General features: G+C 45.3%; 1 protein-coding gene across 9 annotated transcripts in view; it reads left to right on the plus strand.

Moving 5' to 3' along the window:
- KMT2D (lysine methyltransferase 2D) overlaps window positions 1–18,405 on the plus strand; it is a 109,285-nt gene that overhangs the window by 48,176 nt on the left and 42,704 nt on the right. For 8 of the 9 annotated variants that reach the window (XM_088138239.1, XM_088138237.1, XM_088138233.1 and 5 more), the window contains 12 exons: window positions 279–462; window positions 817–897; window positions 3,282–3,398; window positions 3,734–3,895; window positions 5,287–5,374; window positions 5,489–5,724; window positions 6,529–6,602; window positions 8,062–8,112; window positions 10,213–11,949; window positions 12,473–12,649; window positions 13,088–13,236; window positions 15,616–17,750. In XM_088138239.1, the coding sequence (XP_087994365.1) occupies window positions 279–462; window positions 817–897; window positions 3,282–3,398; window positions 3,734–3,895; window positions 5,287–5,374; window positions 5,489–5,724; window positions 6,529–6,602; window positions 8,062–8,112; window positions 10,213–11,949; window positions 12,473–12,649; window positions 13,088–13,236; window positions 15,616–17,750 (5,191 nt within the window). The remainder of the gene's footprint in view (window positions 1–278; window positions 463–816; window positions 898–3,281; window positions 3,399–3,733; window positions 3,896–5,286; window positions 5,375–5,488; window positions 5,725–6,528; window positions 6,603–8,061; window positions 8,113–10,212; window positions 11,950–12,472; window positions 12,650–13,087; window positions 13,237–15,615; window positions 17,751–18,405) is intronic. The other variant, XM_088138238.1, reaches the window with a different exon arrangement.

Below are 18,405 nucleotides of genomic sequence, written 5' to 3' on the forward strand. Positions count from 1 at the left end.
GAGGAAGGTCAGATTAAAGGGATGTGGATATCATGGAACAGTGTGGAAGTGGAGGAAACAATGATGCTGTTGCAAGTAATGGAAGTAGATCTCTATGGATTTTTTAAAAAGGAAGTCTGCTGGGGGGGTGGGCAGGGTAGCTTGGAAGATGTTTATTGTGAATTAAGGCATTCGCTCCAGAGCAATTGAAATGAGGGAGTTTGGTGTTCCAGAAATTCATTCAAGTAATACTCTGGGCCTTTATCATATTTTTGTTCTTTCTTCAACTTCTTTGACAGGAAGCATTTTTTGGCAAAGCACTCCTAGACCTGAGCAGACAGGCCCTGTTGGCTGCTGGTGGTGTGCGTGGAGATGGAACTGCCCATCCTCCTGTCGGCCAGGGAGCTCCCAGACCCAAGGTGGATTCCGGCATGCTCCAAAAAGGGCCTGAGGATGGGAAGGCAGCTCTGGTTCAGCCCAAAGGTAAGTGGACAGCTGAGGAAAAGTAGCTGGATTAAGGGGGTAGAAATAGTGGGGTTTGGGGATCTGACTCTGGTTTGGATCCCTGGTAGTGAGGGAAGGAGGGCTAACAAAAAAAAATAAGTTCCAGATACATTTGCTTGGGAATTCAGAAGAAAATTCCATTTGATTTTGAAGAAACATTGGCCTAAAATGTTTAGGCTCATAGGTGGAGGAAAAGTGTGGAGTGAACTGGCACTGCGCAGGAATAAACAGTGGGCCCCCAGAAGCCAAGAACCATTTTTAAAGTCAGTATTAGGACATTAGCTGTCTGTTCTATTCTAGTAGATCAGCTTCTTTCTGTCTTTCCTTCTCCAGGAGATGAATGCCTTAGCAGCAGGGAAACGGCAGCTCCTGAAGGCAACTTAAAAGCAGCCGATGCCAAGACTGAGAATACTGGTGGGTATGAAAATTTTAAAAAGAGCATAGAAGGCTTGTTGATCACCAGGATGTATGCCATGTCACTTTTGAGGCTGTAATCCTCCATCCATGTGCTTCAGCCGGCATGTGTAAATTGTGCTACAGAGTACTTGAAGTGATTATTTTTACTACTTTAACATATTTGTCCTATGTTAACCTGTACAATTTCTTATACATACATCCCAAACATGTTCCTTTTTGGGGTAAGGAAAGTTATGTGAAGTGTACAGAAACCAATAAGAAATAGTAAGCCAAAGAAACTGAAGACATGAGAAAGAAAAAATATATAGCTAAAACTAGTTTACCTGTAAACATCTTGTCATATATTGTCTTTTGTTCTTTAACTTCTTACCTCTCTCTTATTGAGGATCTCATCAACTCCATCCAGCCACAATTTGCTTGTTCTTCATCAGCTCCAGTACACAGGACCAGATCACTTTTATTCTGATCTGTCACATCCTTTCCTTTTCAGTTAATTTCACAAACACACATCACATCTATTTTTCTTTATTTCATTTGATCTGTTAATTCATGCTCTTTATTCTTGTTACATTCCAAATTGCAGTCTTTCCGATGTTATGGTCATCAGCAGAAGGACTCATATGTATTGACCACTGCCACCCATGGTGGCTTTGGTCTACTGAGGCTTTCAAATAACACTTTTTAGTAGTCCTGAGAAGATGGAGTCAAGGTTACCAGTCTTAGTCATACTGGTGCCACACGCAGCATTCCTTGCTAAAGGTTAGTATGGGCCTGGTCAGTTAGGGCACATTTTGGCCAGCAGGCCACAAGAACCTCCAGAGCCCAGTTTTACCCCAAGCGTGGTCACTCTCTTCTACAGAAGCTAGGTTGTCAAATCTAGAGACTACTTTGCAAACATACAACATCAAACATGCAGCTTAAAAGCCCACAGCCTACCAACTAGGAGAGTCGTGGAGTATACTGACATACACTCAGAATGCTTAGGACACAGAATAGTTTCTTACAGTCTTGCTGAAATCCAACACCTGTTGTAGCTATGTTTGATTCTTGAAAGTTGCAAGCATAGTTGTAGCTCATGCAGTTGGTGCTTGTTCGTTCTAGCAGTAGCGTTGGCTCCCATTGATGGAAAGATAGCACAACATAATTTCTTTGACATATAAGATGAAAGAAGATAGATTTGCTGCTGCTGCTGCTGCTCTTCCTCCTTCCTGGCATTTTGTTCAAAGGTCTTGGGAATGGAATGAGAGACTCCCACTTTGTCTGCTAATGCAATAATATTTAGCTGGAAGCTTTTGGGTGTGGCCTAGATGTGATGACAGTGAGCATCACTTTGTCAAGAAATGCTTACTAGGAGGCAGCTTTCCCTAGAAGAAAAGGTTTGGCTCATGATTAGAGGTGAAGGCACAACTATTCCCTCTTTGTTCCTTTTTCAAAGGATAGATAATGCCTACAACAATTCTGCAGTGTTCAACAATAAAATCATATTGTCCATATAAAGCAACACTCACCAAAAGGCTAAGACTAATAAAAAACTCTTCAGCACATATCTGGATTGTAACAGTCGGTACCTGTTTTATTTCTGAGGGAATAGGTATTCATAGTGTCTGGGCAGTTCTGTTTAAGAAACGCTTTCTGTCCAGTGTCCTAATCACAGTTGTTGTGACCCCAGGTTACCGCCAAAACCCTTAAATCTGACCCAGTTACAGTTTAGCACCCAGTGCACATTTTTCAGCAATAGTGTTAGTTTGCCGTGCCTAGACATATGGCATGGTAACTTTATTGTTACATGTTTCACTGTCTGCAGTAACTAGACTGAGCATCAAAGCAGTCCGTGATGGAATATGTAGCGGTAATCAAGATTTATAGTTAAGACTTGTCAGTGCACGGATCGGTAGTTAAGCTAATTCCTGTCTAAGAACAGCTATAGCAAGTATACTGGGTGAAGGTGCAAAAAGCATCCAGTGTCATTACAGTCACTGGTCCCTCTTCTTTAGCTTGGTCTTTGTCTTGCCTCCACTGCCAAGAGATGTAGGTAACTTTCAGATTCCACTGAACAGAAGTTTCAGCTGATGCAAAAATAAGCACATGCACACATGAAATCTGGGATAGCACCTGATTTTGACATTTGCTGGAGTCTTTTTTATCTAAGGAGCCTTGTTTTCTAAATATCCAGCTGCAGGAGATTTGGGGCCAGAATTTTTCACAAACTTGTTACTATAAGAATGCAGCCAGCTAGGGGCCTAACTTCTCATTTTAAGGAGTAAGCCATCCTTCCAAACATCCTCAAGATATAGAGATTAGACATCTTGCCCACAGTCTGGCCTCTTGATACTGTAAGTAATGCCGTGTGCTGATTGACATGGTGTGCTTGCTCTCTACAGGCACAGAAGAGCAGATGGTGCCCAAGACCTCTCCAGAACCTACAGGTGCCGAGAACCCAACCACACCCCCGGGGGAGGGGGTGCTCAGCTCCGACCTTGACAAAATCCCCACTGAAGGTCAGGCGGGTCTTTTGAACAGACCCTACTGCCCCCATCCCCCTGCCAAGCATCTGCTCTGTGGAGAGCAGCAGAGAAGGAAAGCTAGGTTTCTCTCCTGGCTTCTCTTCTGACTGCTAGAGAAAGGGTAGATACTAGTGGCTTAAAATCAGTCTAGGTGTTCTTGTATCCCATGTTTCTTGTTCTTGCCCTCCTCATACCCCATTCATGTCTCACTTCCCTTATAATTCAGCCTGCTGTTATTGGAGACTATCAGGTTCCCTACATTACTGAGGTTGCTCCAAATGAACTTTACTGCCTTGTGATTTCACTGTGACTTTCTTCCTTTTTAACAGAGTTACCGAAAATGGAGAGCAAGGATGTTCAGCAGCTCTTTAAAGATGTCCTGGGTTCTACTGAACGAGAGCAGCAGCTTAACTCTGTTGGGGTAGACGCTGAGGCCAGAGGCATTCGTGATCCAAACTGCTCACAGCTTGCCCAGAGGCCTTTTCTTCAAGGTGAGCTATGAATACTGAGATGGGGTGTTGTACAGATTCTTATCTTCCTCAGATTTTTTGGATTTCTGCAAGAAAAAGGGTACTTGAGCTTAGATTATGTAGGAATTTTATTCAACAATTTGAAAACTGAATTAACCTAAAAATTAGTGATTGATTGAAGATACTCTTGAGAGTGGGTTGAGATATTGTGGCTTACTTGGGACACAGATTTGCACTTCCTGTTCTCTGGGCATATGCCGTAAGCAGATGTTGCATTATAACACCCCATCACATGCTAGGCATTTCTGTTAGTGCAGACTAGTAAAATCAGTTGTACGCTAACAAGGAAGCTAGCATGGAAAAGTACCAGCAACAACCTGGGGAAAAGCCTCAAATTTCAGGAGGCAAGCCCCCGCAGCTTGTCACGTGCTCAATCGGAGCACATGATCCCTTGTGTTTCATGTATTATCATATATGGTTATGGGCTTGTATTAGGTAGTGTGACGTATATATGCTTAACCCAGCCCTCTGATGTACTAACCCAGCCCTCTGATGTACTCAATAAAAGAGGTTTCCAGACTCCGGTCTGGGCGCTCTCATCCCCCTCAAAGGAGAATCAGTTTGGTGTCTTCTTTCCCCTCACTCGTGAGAGGCCCGCTGTAACTGCGTGAATGTTACAAGCAGCATCTATCTATCTATCTATCTATCTATCTATCTATCTATCTATCTATCTATCTATCTATCTATCTATCTATCTGTCTGTCTGTCTGTCTGTCACATGTATATAGCTGCCCATCTCACACAAAGCTCTTACTTTCTGCTCCTAGCTTCAGTGAAATGCAGTCACTCCAGCTGACAGCCCATTAGAGATGTAGGTGCAAAATCTTTGCTTTGGGAGGCTAGTGAATACAGGTGTTTGGGGAACAGGAACATAGTCCTCTTATGCTTTCTGTTCCCTCTGCATAATGTAATGTGCAAAAGGCTTGTGGCTGATGGAAAGGCCCCTCCAGCTATACCAAGTAAATTCAATGGAAATCAGTGGCATGGCTTTTAGCTACATTTCACAGTAGCCAGTCACGGCTAAATCTCTTATACTTGTCTAGAACTACAGTCAGAAGATGATTGCATTAATACGGGCTGATAAGTGCTCACTAGAACAGTTGGCTAAATAAATATACTTTCCCCATAATAAGGCAAAAAAGCATTATCTATTTTGTATGTAGCACATATTGGTATTCTTTTATCCTTGATCTGTTAACTTACAAAATTTAATTTTTAAAATTACTTCAGACCTCAGCTGCTTAAGCTCACATCTTCTTACTTTTGGTGGTATTCACTGGGATATCTGGATTGTAGTATGCATATGTGAGCTCTTTTGATTCAAGCTCTGCAATGTCTCTACTCATTTATAGGTAGTGGTGCATCCCTTGGGCCCCTGCAGCCTGCTGTACCCATGGAGACTTACTCTGGAGTTTGCCAGTCCCCATTCCTTGATAACAAGTAGGTCACCTGCACAGGATCATCTCTTGGCCAAGCCGAGACCCATCCCTTGACAATTTCCCCACTATACCCTGCTGTTAATGTGTTTCCCTGTCTTCCCTCACCTCCATGTAGGGAGAGGAGTGGCTTCTTCAGCCCTGAGCAGTGTGAACCAGAGAGTCCTTGGGCCAGCAGCTCTGCAGCTTCCACGCCAACCACACCCACGACAGAGGGGGAAAGCGATGGGCTCTCATACAACCAGCGGAGCCTGCAACGTTGGGAGAAGGATGAGGAACTGGGAGAGCTTTCTACCATCTCACCTGTCCTTTATGCCAACATGAATTTCCCCAGCCTAAAGCAGGATTACCCAGGTTAGTTAGTTGTCTCTCACCCTTTCTTCCTTTGCGTTTGAGGCCCATCTCCCTTTTATGGATCTCTCAGTCAGATCTGTGGAGATGGAAACAATATGCTTCCTTTGTGCTGTGGGTATTCTGTGCAGCCAAAGCCAAAATAGGCAGTTCAAGGACCCCAGGCTACTTCTTCAAGAAACCAAAAATTGTGTGATTCAAAGGATCCAAGTGATACCACTAGGATCAAATAAATTTGAAGTGCATAATAACACCCTTACTTTGAGGGTCCTCTGCTGCCATTGTCAGTGAAGGTGTATTATCATTGCTTGCCCTACTATTGCCAAGTGCTAATAAATCTCATTCAGTTGTGTTACTACGGCATGACCTCAGAATATATACAGCTCTACATTTGTCAGTTTCAATCAGATGTTCTTAAGCTCCACATCCTTCTAGAATATATATGGAACCATTAATGATGCCAGTGAAGAAATTCTTGGTCGAATCAGAGTTTTTCCTATGTGATAATATGCTAAATGGAAAAGAAATCTCTCCTTAGCCCATCATATCCCAAATTTGTTTCCAAATTGCATGTCTCATTTTCCCACTCACTGTCTATATACTTTCTATCAAGCAGATCCTTAGTACCATTATGGCAGTTAAAAATCCAACACATCTGGAAGGCACTGATTGAGAAAAATTGGCATAGTCTATTATCTGCCTGTAGCAGGATACAGAATCTATTGTTCTCCAGTTGTTGCTGAGTATGGCCAACGATGAGGGATACTAGGCAATGCTATATCCTTTTTCTTGTTGTTCCCCTTCCAGATTGGTCTAGCCGTTGCAAGCAGATCATGAAGCTTTGGCGAAAGGTGCCAGCTCCAGACAAAGCCCCTTATTTGGTAAGTGGCCCATGTAAATATGAGTTTTGAATTTGAGTATAAGTATATAATTATATAAGTATAGCTTTTTAAAAGTGAGGTTTTTTTCTCTTATATTTAACAGAATTTATCAGATTTCTTAAGGGGGGAGTGTGTATGCTCTCAGTATCCTTGTATCAGTGTAACTCCTATGTTGTTAGCACAACTGCTACAGAATGTTGTACTGTAGAGTGTTTGTATTCAGCCACCTGCTCTTTCATACACCTATTCCATTTCCTCCTAATTGTCAGCATACTCCAAGCTCTCAGTTTTGAGGATTCTCTTTAATTTTTTTTTGTACTTCTCAAGCCTGGTTGTCCTGAATCAGGCAATTCCACTCTTGCTTGCGACCAGATAGCTTGTGCTGAGATCCACACCTGGAAAAGGAGATTGCTAATATGACCCTATGAGAGGAAGAGAATAATTTGTTCCAGGAGCCTATTGCACTTCTCTCACAAATAGAAGTAAAGCACTTGTGCTGGCCTTGATTTCCTTTAGGAGTGGAACAGATGAAGTTCCAGAGCCTTTCCATTAATAAATTAAGAGAGTGACCAGCAAAATATAAATCCTGATGACAGTGTTTCACTCAGCGGGGCCAGAGGGACACAGTTAATGTGAAGAATTGAAACAAAGGGGGTTTCTTCAAGCTATAATCAGCTAATTATTCTGTAGTCCAAGAGTCTTTGAAGCCTGACTGGCCTACAGAAAATGATTTCTAGTAAGGTCTTCTATTATGAGGGTCACCAAAGCTATTCAGCTCTGTGGAAATGGCAAGACCTCTCCTGTCCTGTCTTGTATGGTGTTTTGCACAGCATCCTATAGTATTTCTTGGATGACTCCCCTGCTTCTGCATACCCAGAGCAGAATAGTTTTGTGTTGTCACCTTCTCATATCCTTTCTTGTCCTCACTTCTGAGGACAGCTGCAGCCTCTGTCATTTGCTCAGGTGTGCAACAACTGCTCAGGAATCCATTTTTTTCTGTGTTGAATGTCTGCTGCATCAACTACGGCAGAGAAAGTGGGGTTAAAGGAGACAATCCCTGTTGCCCTCCTGTGCTATAATACCTGTTCAGTTTTGTCTGGCTTTGTACAGATGCAGACAGACATATGTTTTTTAAAACATTAAATCATTTTTTGTGGATCCCAGAAGGATGCTACATACTTAAAAGTATATGTTTTAGAGTGACTAGAAAAATAAATAAAAGTTTAGAGACAAAATATTTTAGCTTTTTCTTTTTTTTAAGTGTTCTGAATTGATAGCCACTATCACTAGTCAGTTATATATTTTATATTACACACACCTATGTATATTAATGATTTGAAAGTAATAATTTATGTGACTTATTCAATAGCATAAGAAGAGAACATTGGGTGACTTTGGGTATGGGGTGTGTGTGATATTTTTCTTTCCTTTTCTCATCCTGTACTTATGTCTCTGACAGCAAAAGGCCAAAGATAACCGGGCAGCCCACCGCATTAACAAGGTGCAGAAGGTAGGCAAGACAATTGAAATAGGTTAAGACCAAGGCAGGGAGATTCTTTTTGGGAAGCTAGGCCTGACATGCCATGGTACCCATTGTCATAGTATATGGAACCTGTTCTTGCCAAGGTTGTACGCCATTCTGTGCCCAGAAAAGCTGATCCCTATTTTTCACTACATAATAACCAAATTTAGGGGGAGAAAGACTCCTTTTCTGTTAACCTAAATTGTTTCTTAAGGTCATCATCTGCGGCTGTGTTCCATATATCCCTGTCTTCCGTGGCTTCCCCCAGATCTATAATGATGCACTTTTTGGGTGGCTTCAATTTATATTAAATTTTTACATACAGTTCTGTGAAAAAGTATTCAAATCCTTTCAGATTTTTGAAAGTTTTCTATATCTTTGTCATGGGATATTATAAATGTTTCGCATAGATCTTACTAATATATAAAAGGAATCTGAGTGAATGCCAGAGTTAGTGGTTTTTTTAGTTTGTTTCAAAAACAAACTCATCCCAGATGTAATGTGCCAGTGTGAGAAAGTAATCATGCAAACACACACACTCACTTTCCATTTCAGTCAGTTAAACTAAAGGGAGAACTATGGCCAGTTGTGTGAGTACTTCATTAAAAAATTAGGTTTTGGAGATCTATATATCTATCATCTATTTATCACAAATTCGTGCTCCTCATCACAGTGTTCTCAATACAGTTTTGAAGGCACAATATGCTCAGATGAGAACATATTTCTGAAGATCATTAAACCAATAGTGAATATTTTGTTAAAGATCTTCTCCTAGAGTGCTATGAAAAATTGTCCAGGAAGTTGCAAAGCACCCAGTAACATCTAGGGATCTACAGGTTGTGATTGTCTTGATTAAAGTCAGCATTCATGATTCCACCAGCAGAAAAGCACTAGGTAACGAGAGTCATAGGAGAGTAGCAAGGTGGAAGCTATTGCTCAGTATGAAGAACATTGATGCTTGTCTAAAGTTTGCCAAAAGCATGAGGTGACCCTCCAGACTGTTGGAGGAATGTTTTATGGATGTTTCAGAAATGGAACTTTGCGGGCAATGTGGATATTGTTATGTCTATGGAAACCAAATGGTGCATTTCACAATGGGAATTCTCAAGCGTGGAGATGGCAGTGCCATGGTTTGGGAATTTCTCAGGACCTGGATAATTTGCTATCATTGAAGGAAGTGTGAATTCTGCTTTGTATCGTAAAACTCTACAGGAGGATACCAGATAATCTCTCATCTGAAGCACAAGCGGATCATGCAGTAAGGCAGTAATCCCAAACATGCAAGCAAGAGAATGGATGAAGAGGAAAGTCAGTGTTTTGGAATGGCCAGCTCAGCCCCATAGAAACGTTTTGACAGGACTTAAAAAGAGCAGTTCATGTGAGAAAACCCTCAAAACATTGATTTGAAGTAGTTTGCCCTGGAGTAGTGGGGCAACATTCCTGTGCAGCAATGTGGAAGACTGATCCCCAATTTCACAATGTGTTTGATTGCAGTTATAGAAGCTAAGTGGGGTGGGGTCAGGCAGTTCCTGAATTTAAGGGGTGGAGGCAGTTACTTTTTCTCACCGGCATATTCCATGTTGGATTACTTTGTTTATGAAGTAAATGAAGCAAGTATCAAAAGGTTGTTTATTCATTGAGACTCCCTTTATGTATCTGTAGGACACACATGAACCTCTGACAATGTTGGATGGTAAAAACTTGTAAAAATTGAGAAAATCTGAAAGGAGGCAAATACTTTTTCACAGAACTTTAAGATTTTTAAATGATGAATTCAGTGTTTAATTTGTTCTGTTGTTTTGGAAGCAGGATGCAAATGTCCCAAATAAGGAGTAAGCAGTTTATGCAAAGACAAAGAGACTCACATTTATCTAGCACACAGAAACCATAGACAGGGTTTTTCAAGGGCCACTCAGATGGGTTTTTCAAGGGCCATTCTTCCTCTCCTCCCTCCCCAGGAAATATCTGGTGTCCCGTGTCCTGTAAAACTTTAAACTGTTCACATTTTGCCTTTGTGTGTGCTCTTCTGGCATTGATGATGTCTTTGACAGTGTGCTTCTGGGGCATCTTCTTCTCCCCTTTTCACAGCAAGCTGAGAGCCAGATCAGCAAACAAACCAAAGTGGAGGTGCTGCGAAGGCCAGACCGCCCCACCCTTCATCTACGCATACCATCCCAGCAGGGGGTGCTGTCTGGTGCCACTCAGCCATTGCCACCTCCTTCCTCTGCTGCTTCAGCATCGGGGCAGCCCCTCTACATCAATCATGCTGCAGCTCTGCCAAGTGGGTCAGGCGTCGAGTCGCCCAGTGAGCTCTTCCTCAAGCTTCCCTCTTCTGCCACCAGTGCCCAGCCCCCAGTGCCAGTGCCTTTGCATGAGCCCTATGGCATGGCCTCTGCTTGCCCTCCACCAGATCCAGGTTTTCCTTCCCCCTCCTTGGTGGGCCAGAGTCCTACAGTGCCTGGCGGCTTTGTCTCTTCCTCTTCCTCTTCCGCCGCCTCTGGACAATCTCCACTCCTCCCAAACCCTCGTCCAGCCCCACAAACTGGAGAGTTGCAGCCCACCCCACCTGGAACCCCAAGGCATCAGCCCTCTACACCGGACCCCTTCCTTAAGCCCCGCTGCCCAAGTGGATCCCTGGAAAACTTGTCTGTGCCTGGAAGCCCTCAGCGAGCTGCACTTCTGCTTTCCCCCCCACCCTTTGGGGAGCAGCAAAAGAAAGGGTTGGATGTCAAGAAGGAGGACACTGGTCCAGCGATTAGCTCTCCTAGTTACAGCTCCAGCTATAGCAACTCCCCTTCCAGTGCTCACCCCTCCAGTGAAATGAAGGCCCCTGACGTTTTTAAAGCCCCACTCACCCCACGCCAGTCTCAGGTGGAGCCACAAAGCCCAGGCTTAGGGCATCGGCCCCCAGATTCTCACCCTCTGGCTGCTTCCCCACCCAGCCAGGCTGATCTCTATAGGCAGTCGCCTTACCCAGATCCCTATGCCCAGCCCCCACTGACCCCAAGGCCTCAGCCCCCACCTCCAGAGGCCTGCTGCGTTTTGCCGCCTCGCTCGCTGCCTTCTGACCCCTTCTCACGCATACCTGCCAGCCCACAGTCTCAATCTAGCTCCCAGTCCCCTCTCACTCCCCGTCCGCTCTCCAATGAAGCCTTCTGCCAGTCTCCTGTCACTCCTCGCTTTCAGTCCCCTGACCCCTACTCCAGACCTCCTTCCCGGCCCCAGTCCCGGGACCCCTTTGCCCCCTTGCACAAGCCCCCTCGGGCTCAAATCCCAGATGCTGGCTTCAAGCCAATGCCTGTCTCCCATAACACCCTGGCAGTTGGGAGTTTCTCAGTAGTGCCACCCTCATCTGAGTCCCACCCAAAGACCAACCAGCAATCTCAGTTTATTCGCTCCCCTGGTGCCAGTGTCTTTCCCAGTGCTCAGCCGCAGATGCGGTTCACCTTCCCTCCCAATGAGCCAGTCAAAAGTTCTCCTTCCCAAGGGGTCAACAGCCATTTTGCTCCTGGCAAACCTCAAAGCACAAGCTATGTTTCTTCACCGGGCTTCCACCAGGCTGGGAGCCCTCTGGGCCCAAGCAAAAACACCCCAGACTCCTACACAATCTCCCCGCTACGACCTCCATCGGTGCTGCCCCAGCAGCCGCCTTCACAGCAAGATGGCGCTTTGTCCTTCCTGCCACGAGGAGGCATGCCCTCAAGTGACAAGAGGGAGGAGGGGACAATAGGACCCCCCAGTAGGGAGCTGCAAGAACTGACAGCTGGCCAGGAGGGGGCTGTCAGCAGCAACACTACCCAGACGGAGATGGAAAAACAGCGCCAGGTGAGTTGATTACATTGAGGGGTTGTACCAGGGAAGTTGGACTTTAGCATAATTAAGCCTATTGGGAACTATAGCAGGTTGTGATGGAATGGAATTATGAAGGCCAGGCTCAGGGAGATAAGCATTTTCTTAGCTCGCCGCAGGAGCATGGGAACTACAAGAGGATGAGACTGGCACCTCCCTGAGGAATTCACACTGTTGTGGTTGGCTGACTTGGGACCTGGGGTTTCAGTCTGGGAAGATTCTCACTAGAGGTTGTAGCTAATAAACATAGCTGAACTGATTTTGCATTGTCTCTTGGAGTTCCTTGGGCTAGGCCTGACACAGGTGGACTAATAGACTGGAAGGGCCTTAAGGGCTGTCTTTCAGTCCTGGTATCTGAGGGCACAGTAATGTGGTGAAGGAGGGTAGTGAAGAAGTATGTGTGTCCTGAAGGAGGAAAGAGAGGCAGATTTGCTTAGAGGGCTCCTCAGCACAGGACATTCATAACTCTCTGTGCCCTGTTACTTTGGTACTCTACCAGCGCCAGAGGCTCCGGGAGTTGCTTATACGTCAGCAGATCCAGAGGAACAACTTGAGGCAAGAAAAAGAGAGTGCAGCAGCTGCAGCCACCAGTGTTCAGTCCTCGTGGAATGCTGAGGCCCCTGGGCCAGCCTTTGAGCAGATCAGTCGCAGCATGACTCCGTACCCATCAGCACAGGTAGGCCTATATCCACAGAGAGGGCCGACATTTGACTGCACTGTGAATTATGGAATCCAACTTTCCGTACAGCTTTTGATACGTTGCTGAAAGGATTTTGTTCAAAGATCTGAAAGAGGTCCTCTTTTTGACATTCTGGAACAGACAGCAGCAGGGGCCTGAACCTGATCTAAATCTGCTTTATATGTGACACATGTAACCTTTTATGTGTGCTCTTAGGTCTGGTGTTTAAAAAATTGATACTGCCCTGATGATTTAAACCTGTGGTTATTTTAGGTCTGTAAGATAAATGCTTAAATGAATGGAATTGAGTGATGGCCCTTATTGCACTAAACTTTGTACATGATGGCTTTCCTGAAAGTATTTTTTTCTAACATGGTACTCATACTGTTCTGTCCGACAGTAACAATCTTGCATGTTGACTCTTCCTTTTTATAGGACAAGGGACTACTTGGTAGCTTGGGGAGCACCCCAGGGGGCAGCAAACTCCCCAGTGGTGTGATGGTACAGGCACCCTACATGCAGGATGAACGACTGGCTCGGCCACCTCCAGCAGCAACGCCGTCAGCTGTGGATATCAATGGCAGGTAAGGCTCTAGCTGGTGTTAGAAAAGCCGATCCAGTCACAATACCGAGATGGACAGAAGGAAAGAGGCAAATTATTGATCAGTAGAATTCTGTTACTAGCCAAGAGAAGGTATCTTGCAGTTTGTGACTCACTCCACCCGCTTTTTAGCACCCCCTCAAGCACCCTAGGATTGTGCCACAGAAATCCAGTGATAAAACTGATTTTGAGTAGCAGAAGGAAACTTTGTGTATTAGTTATTTATCTATGTATATGCCGTCCAAGTCTCAGCAACTCTGGGCCGTTTACCAACAATTTAAAACATGAAAAACATGACAATAACAAAAACATGACACACAAAAAAGGGGTAGAGGTGGCAGAATAACAAACTGGGTGAAAACAAAAGAAAACAACCTAAGTTAAAAGGAGGCTTCAGTCACCCCGCCAAAGGCCTGGATAAAGAATCAGGCTTCAGGCTCCTTCGAAACACCAGCAGGTTGGAGGCCATTTGGACCTTGGGGGAACCTCATTCCATAAGGCAGGCGCTGCGACAGAGAAGGTACACTTCTGGGCCCCTGATAGATGGCATTGCTTAATTAAAGGAACCCAGAATACGCCAACCCTGCCAGAAAGAATCAGCCAGGCAGATACTATGGGAGATAAGCAGTACCTCATGTCACCAGGCTCTATGCCAAGTAGGGCTTTATAGATGATAACCAGCATCTTGAATTGCATCCAGAAGCAAACTGGCAATCACTGCAGCTTGTGAAGCAGAGGTGTTACATGGGCATACCAAGGCATGTTCATTACTGCTCATGCCGCTGCATCCTGGACAGGTTGAAGCTTCAAGGGCAGCCCCATGTAGAGCACATTACAGTAGTCAAGCCATGAGGTGACTGGGGCATGAGGGATCATCTGAAGGGCCCCCTGATCTAGGAAAGGGTACAACTGGTGCACCAGATGGAGCTGTGCAAAGGCTTTCTCTGCCACAGCTGCCACCTGCTCATTGAGCAGGAGCTGTGAGTCCAGGAAGACCCCCAAGTTGTGCACCACCCGTGAATGGGGAAGTGTCACCCCATCCAAGGTAAGTCATGAAATACCCCCAGATGCAGGCAGCCCAAACTAGCTGTGAATCCAGAAGGACCCCCAAGTTGCACACCGGTCTTGAATAAGGAATGCAGCCCCATCCAAGACCAATGATGGTAACATCCCTGGCCCTGGGGGGTCCAAACAGCCACAGCCATTCAGTCTTGTTAGGATTGAGCTGAAATTTGTTCTGCCCCATCCAAACCCGAACAGCCTCCATTTACTGGGTCAGTACATCAACAGCTTTACCTGTGCCCCTTGGGGTTGAGATGTTGAGCTGGGTATCATCAGCATACTGATGATACCAAACCCTGAAATGGCAGTTGACCTCACCAGGAGCTTTCATGTAGATGTTGAACAGGAGAGGGGAGGAGATTGTTAAGCCCTGAGGCACCCCACACGTGAGGGGCTGTGGATGCAATCTCTTTCCCCTATCAACACCAATTGGAACCGACTACTAAAGAAGGAGGTGAACTACTGGAACACGGAGCCTCCCACTCCTAACCCCTGCAGCCGGTCCAGAAGGATACTGTGGTTGACAGTATCGAAAGCCACTGAGAGATCAAGGAGCACTAGGATGGATGAACCACCCCCATCCCGGCTCTGCCAAAGCTCATCAGCAACTTCCTGCCTTTCCGAGGGCTACAGGGGGACTGGCAGATGATGTAATATCACTGGAATGGATAGGATTGAATTTTTATGACCCTTTTTTGTCTAAAAAATGAGAATAAGGATAAATTAACCCAAGTATTTGGGAGTTTTAAGTAGTCCAAAAGAGACCAAAAATACCTCAGAATACACATAGTAGCACCCTGTTGGCAAAGTGGGAGAATGCGGACAATTTGCTGATTCATGACAGGTTTCTCTGATGCCTGTAAGAGTATTAATATGTAGGATAAGAATTTCTCTCTCAGTAGATCATTAACTTGCCCATTATTTATTGGTCTTCCCCTGATGAAACAGGATAAGCCTGGCAAACTGTGGCTTCAGGTAAGAGCAGGCAGTGAGTGGGCCACGTCCAAGCATTATTTTGTGGTGCTGAGGATTCCCCAAGATTACAGTGCTGAAGTTTAGTGACAAACTAGTTTTTGGCAGGAAATTAAATAAATGAGTCTTCAATTGCATTAAACAAAATCCAAAATCCTCAAAAATAGGGGACAGAGGGAATCCATCCCCTATTTTTGAGGATTTCTTCCTACTGTTGTCATTATCTCACCAGCCAGAAAACAAGAAGTTATAAAAGATTTCTTGCCACCTCTTAGGGTGAATGGTAGCAGGCTACCTAACCCACTTTTTAAAATGTCTCATTTTTCAGGCCATCAGTAACAGCAGCTGCACAGCCATTTTATGCCCGCAGTGTCTTCCAAACTCCACCTGCACAGCAGCAGATGTGGCAGCAGCAGCAGCAGCAGCAGCAAGCAGCATCCATGCGTCTCCCAGTCTCTTCACGCTTCCTACAGCCCCCCACCCAAGACCTAAGTCGTCAGACTTTGGGAGGCCTGGCTCCGCGCCTGCCTGGTCCTGGGGAACAGTTTCAGACTTCATCTGGCCCACTGGGAGCCCAGTTCATTGAGTTAAGGCACAACATCCCAAAAGGAGTGCTAGGAAGTGGAGCTGGCCCTCCGTTTGTCCAACAGAATCTGCAGGCTCGACCCAGATTCTTCTTGCCTGGGAATGACAGTACCAATCAGGCTTTGAAAGCTTCCATTATGCCTGTGCAGGCCCCTGTCCTGGGAAGCCAAGGGATGCAAACACAGAAGATCCCTATTTCATCCTCCCTTCAGGGTTCAGAGATGAGCAATAATCATCACTCTCATGCCAAGGCCATTCCCCAGTTAATACTGCCTCCTGGCAACATGGAGGTGCGACATATCCCAGCCCGAACACCCTCTTCATCTGTCCCTAAAGATGTACCCCTTGCCTCAGCCAACATTGACGCTACCCCAGCCGCTGGCAAGAATCAGCTAGGTCTAGTCAGCAGGCCATTAGCTTGCGAGGTCCCAGTGGAACCAGATTTAGATGATGATTTTGATTCCCACAAGGACCTTGTTGAAGATGATGATGACTTGGCCAACTTAAGCCTTGATCCAGATGTTGCCAAGGGTGATGATGATCTTGACAACCTGGATAACCTGGAAACCAATGACCCACACCTTGATGATCTATTAAATGGTGATGAGTTTGATTTGCTAGCGTATACAGACCCAGAACTGGACACTGGAGATAAGAAGGATATCTTCAATGAGCATCTGCGGTTGGTGGAATCTGCCAACGAAAAGGCTGAACGTGAGGATCGGCTAAAAAAAGAGCCCTCTGTAGGTCCCTACCTCAAGGATGCTCCCTCTGCTGGTGCTGGCAAGCCAGGTGAACAGAAGGCACCACTAATGTCCAGAGATGATGTTCCCAAAGTGAAAGAAGGACTTGGCCTTCTCCAAGTTCCCTGTTCATCTTCTGCAAGGGTGTCTCCATCCCCCATCCTTGCAACCTTCAAGGCCCAAAGTGACATGCTGGACAGCAAGATGGCTAGCCTGCCAGCTGATATCAAACCCAAGGTAGAGGAAGGCTGTATAAAGCCCTCACCCTGCCAGTTTAATACTAGCACTGCAGAGAAACCTCCTGTCAAATCTGAAGGAGCAGAGAAAATGATTGCTACCTTAGGAGTAAACATCAAAGCCAGCCAGAATCTCATGAGTTCTGGTGGAGTGCAACTTGGTATGGCTCAGTTCCACAGCAACAGTCACACTTCCATATCAGATAAGGTCCTCTACAGCACCCAAACCCGTCCATCACTTATTCCTGTCTCAGTGCCCAACAACACTAATTCCATCCTGGAAAAGTTTGAGCTAGATGGAGGGCCCTTGAGTCTGACTAGTAGTCAGCAGCACTCTCCGGCTGATGAACTAGACAAAATGGAAAGCTCCTTGGTGGCCAGCGAGCTCCCTCTCCTGATTGAAGATCTGCTGGAACATGAAAAGAAGGAACTGCAGAAGAAGCAGCAGATGTCTGCCCAAATGCCCGGGGGCTCCCAGCACCTCCAATCCCACGCTGTATTGGCACATTCTGCTCCCCCTTCCCAACCTCATGATGGGCAGCTAGTAAGCCCTCAGCAACAGCTGCAGTTGAGCATTGTAGCCAGACCACAGGGCATGGTGGGCAACCAGCAACTGATGCAGCAGCAGCAGCAGCAACGTCTGGCTGGTCCCCAGCAAAACCAAGGGCTAACACCACACCTGGGAGTACCTCAGAACCAGACTCACATGCTTACCCCTCAGCATGGCATACAGGCAACTCATAGCCAACAGAACCAACAGCAGGTCTTAGCCCAGAAGAATATGCAAGGCGTCCAGCAGCAGCAGATGATGGGACTTAAGCCCCAACAAATTGTGATGCAGCAGCAACAACAGCAGCAGCAGCAGCAGCAGCTGGCTAACAGCTTCTTCCCTGATACGGGTATGGGAACTATATTAGCCTATTTATTTAGTTTTTACCAGGATACACAGAATTCTTAATTGTCATTAAGCAAGTGCTGCTTTAATTGCAAATTAAAATTTGCTATTCTACTGATTGGCAGGGGCTAACTGGAAAGGAAACATTCTGAGAATTGGAACTCATCAGTTGGGATTTTTCAAAAAGTATACCAATGCCAGGTTCATCAGGCCAAATCTGATCTAAATTTAAATGCAGCCTTTTCCTAATCTGTTAAGAAAAGCACATAGCTTAATATGAATAGCAAATGTTCAAGAGTGCAATATATGTGTGTGTCTGCGTTCTATTTTAATGTGATATGAGTGAATCAATGGCCACTCCTAGCCTTTAATTTCATCTTATCAGTCCTGTCTACTGATTTAAATAATCTGGATGTCTTGGGGCTGTAATTCCTAGACATTCCAGCCAACTGGGGGCTATGCAGCAACACATCAGGGGAGCACATCAAAATTGCACGGGGCATATCTGTACATACTCTTAGCTGGTTGCTGTAGTGAGGGTATTACTGTGTAGAAAACCAGATGTGATTTATATGTATGAAAAAGGCTTAAAAAGTTTACCTTTACCATATGGTTGGGATCTTAGCTCTGGAGAGTTAGTTCTCTGTGAACTAGGAGCT

The sequence above is a fragment of the Python bivittatus genome, unplaced genomic scaffold, assembly GCF_059951505.1.
Source record: "Python bivittatus isolate LINGU-HERP-01145 unplaced genomic scaffold, Pbiv_v1 ctg000220_np1212, whole genome shotgun sequence".
Classification (NCBI taxonomy): domain Eukaryota; kingdom Metazoa; phylum Chordata; class Lepidosauria; order Squamata; family Pythonidae; genus Python; species Python bivittatus.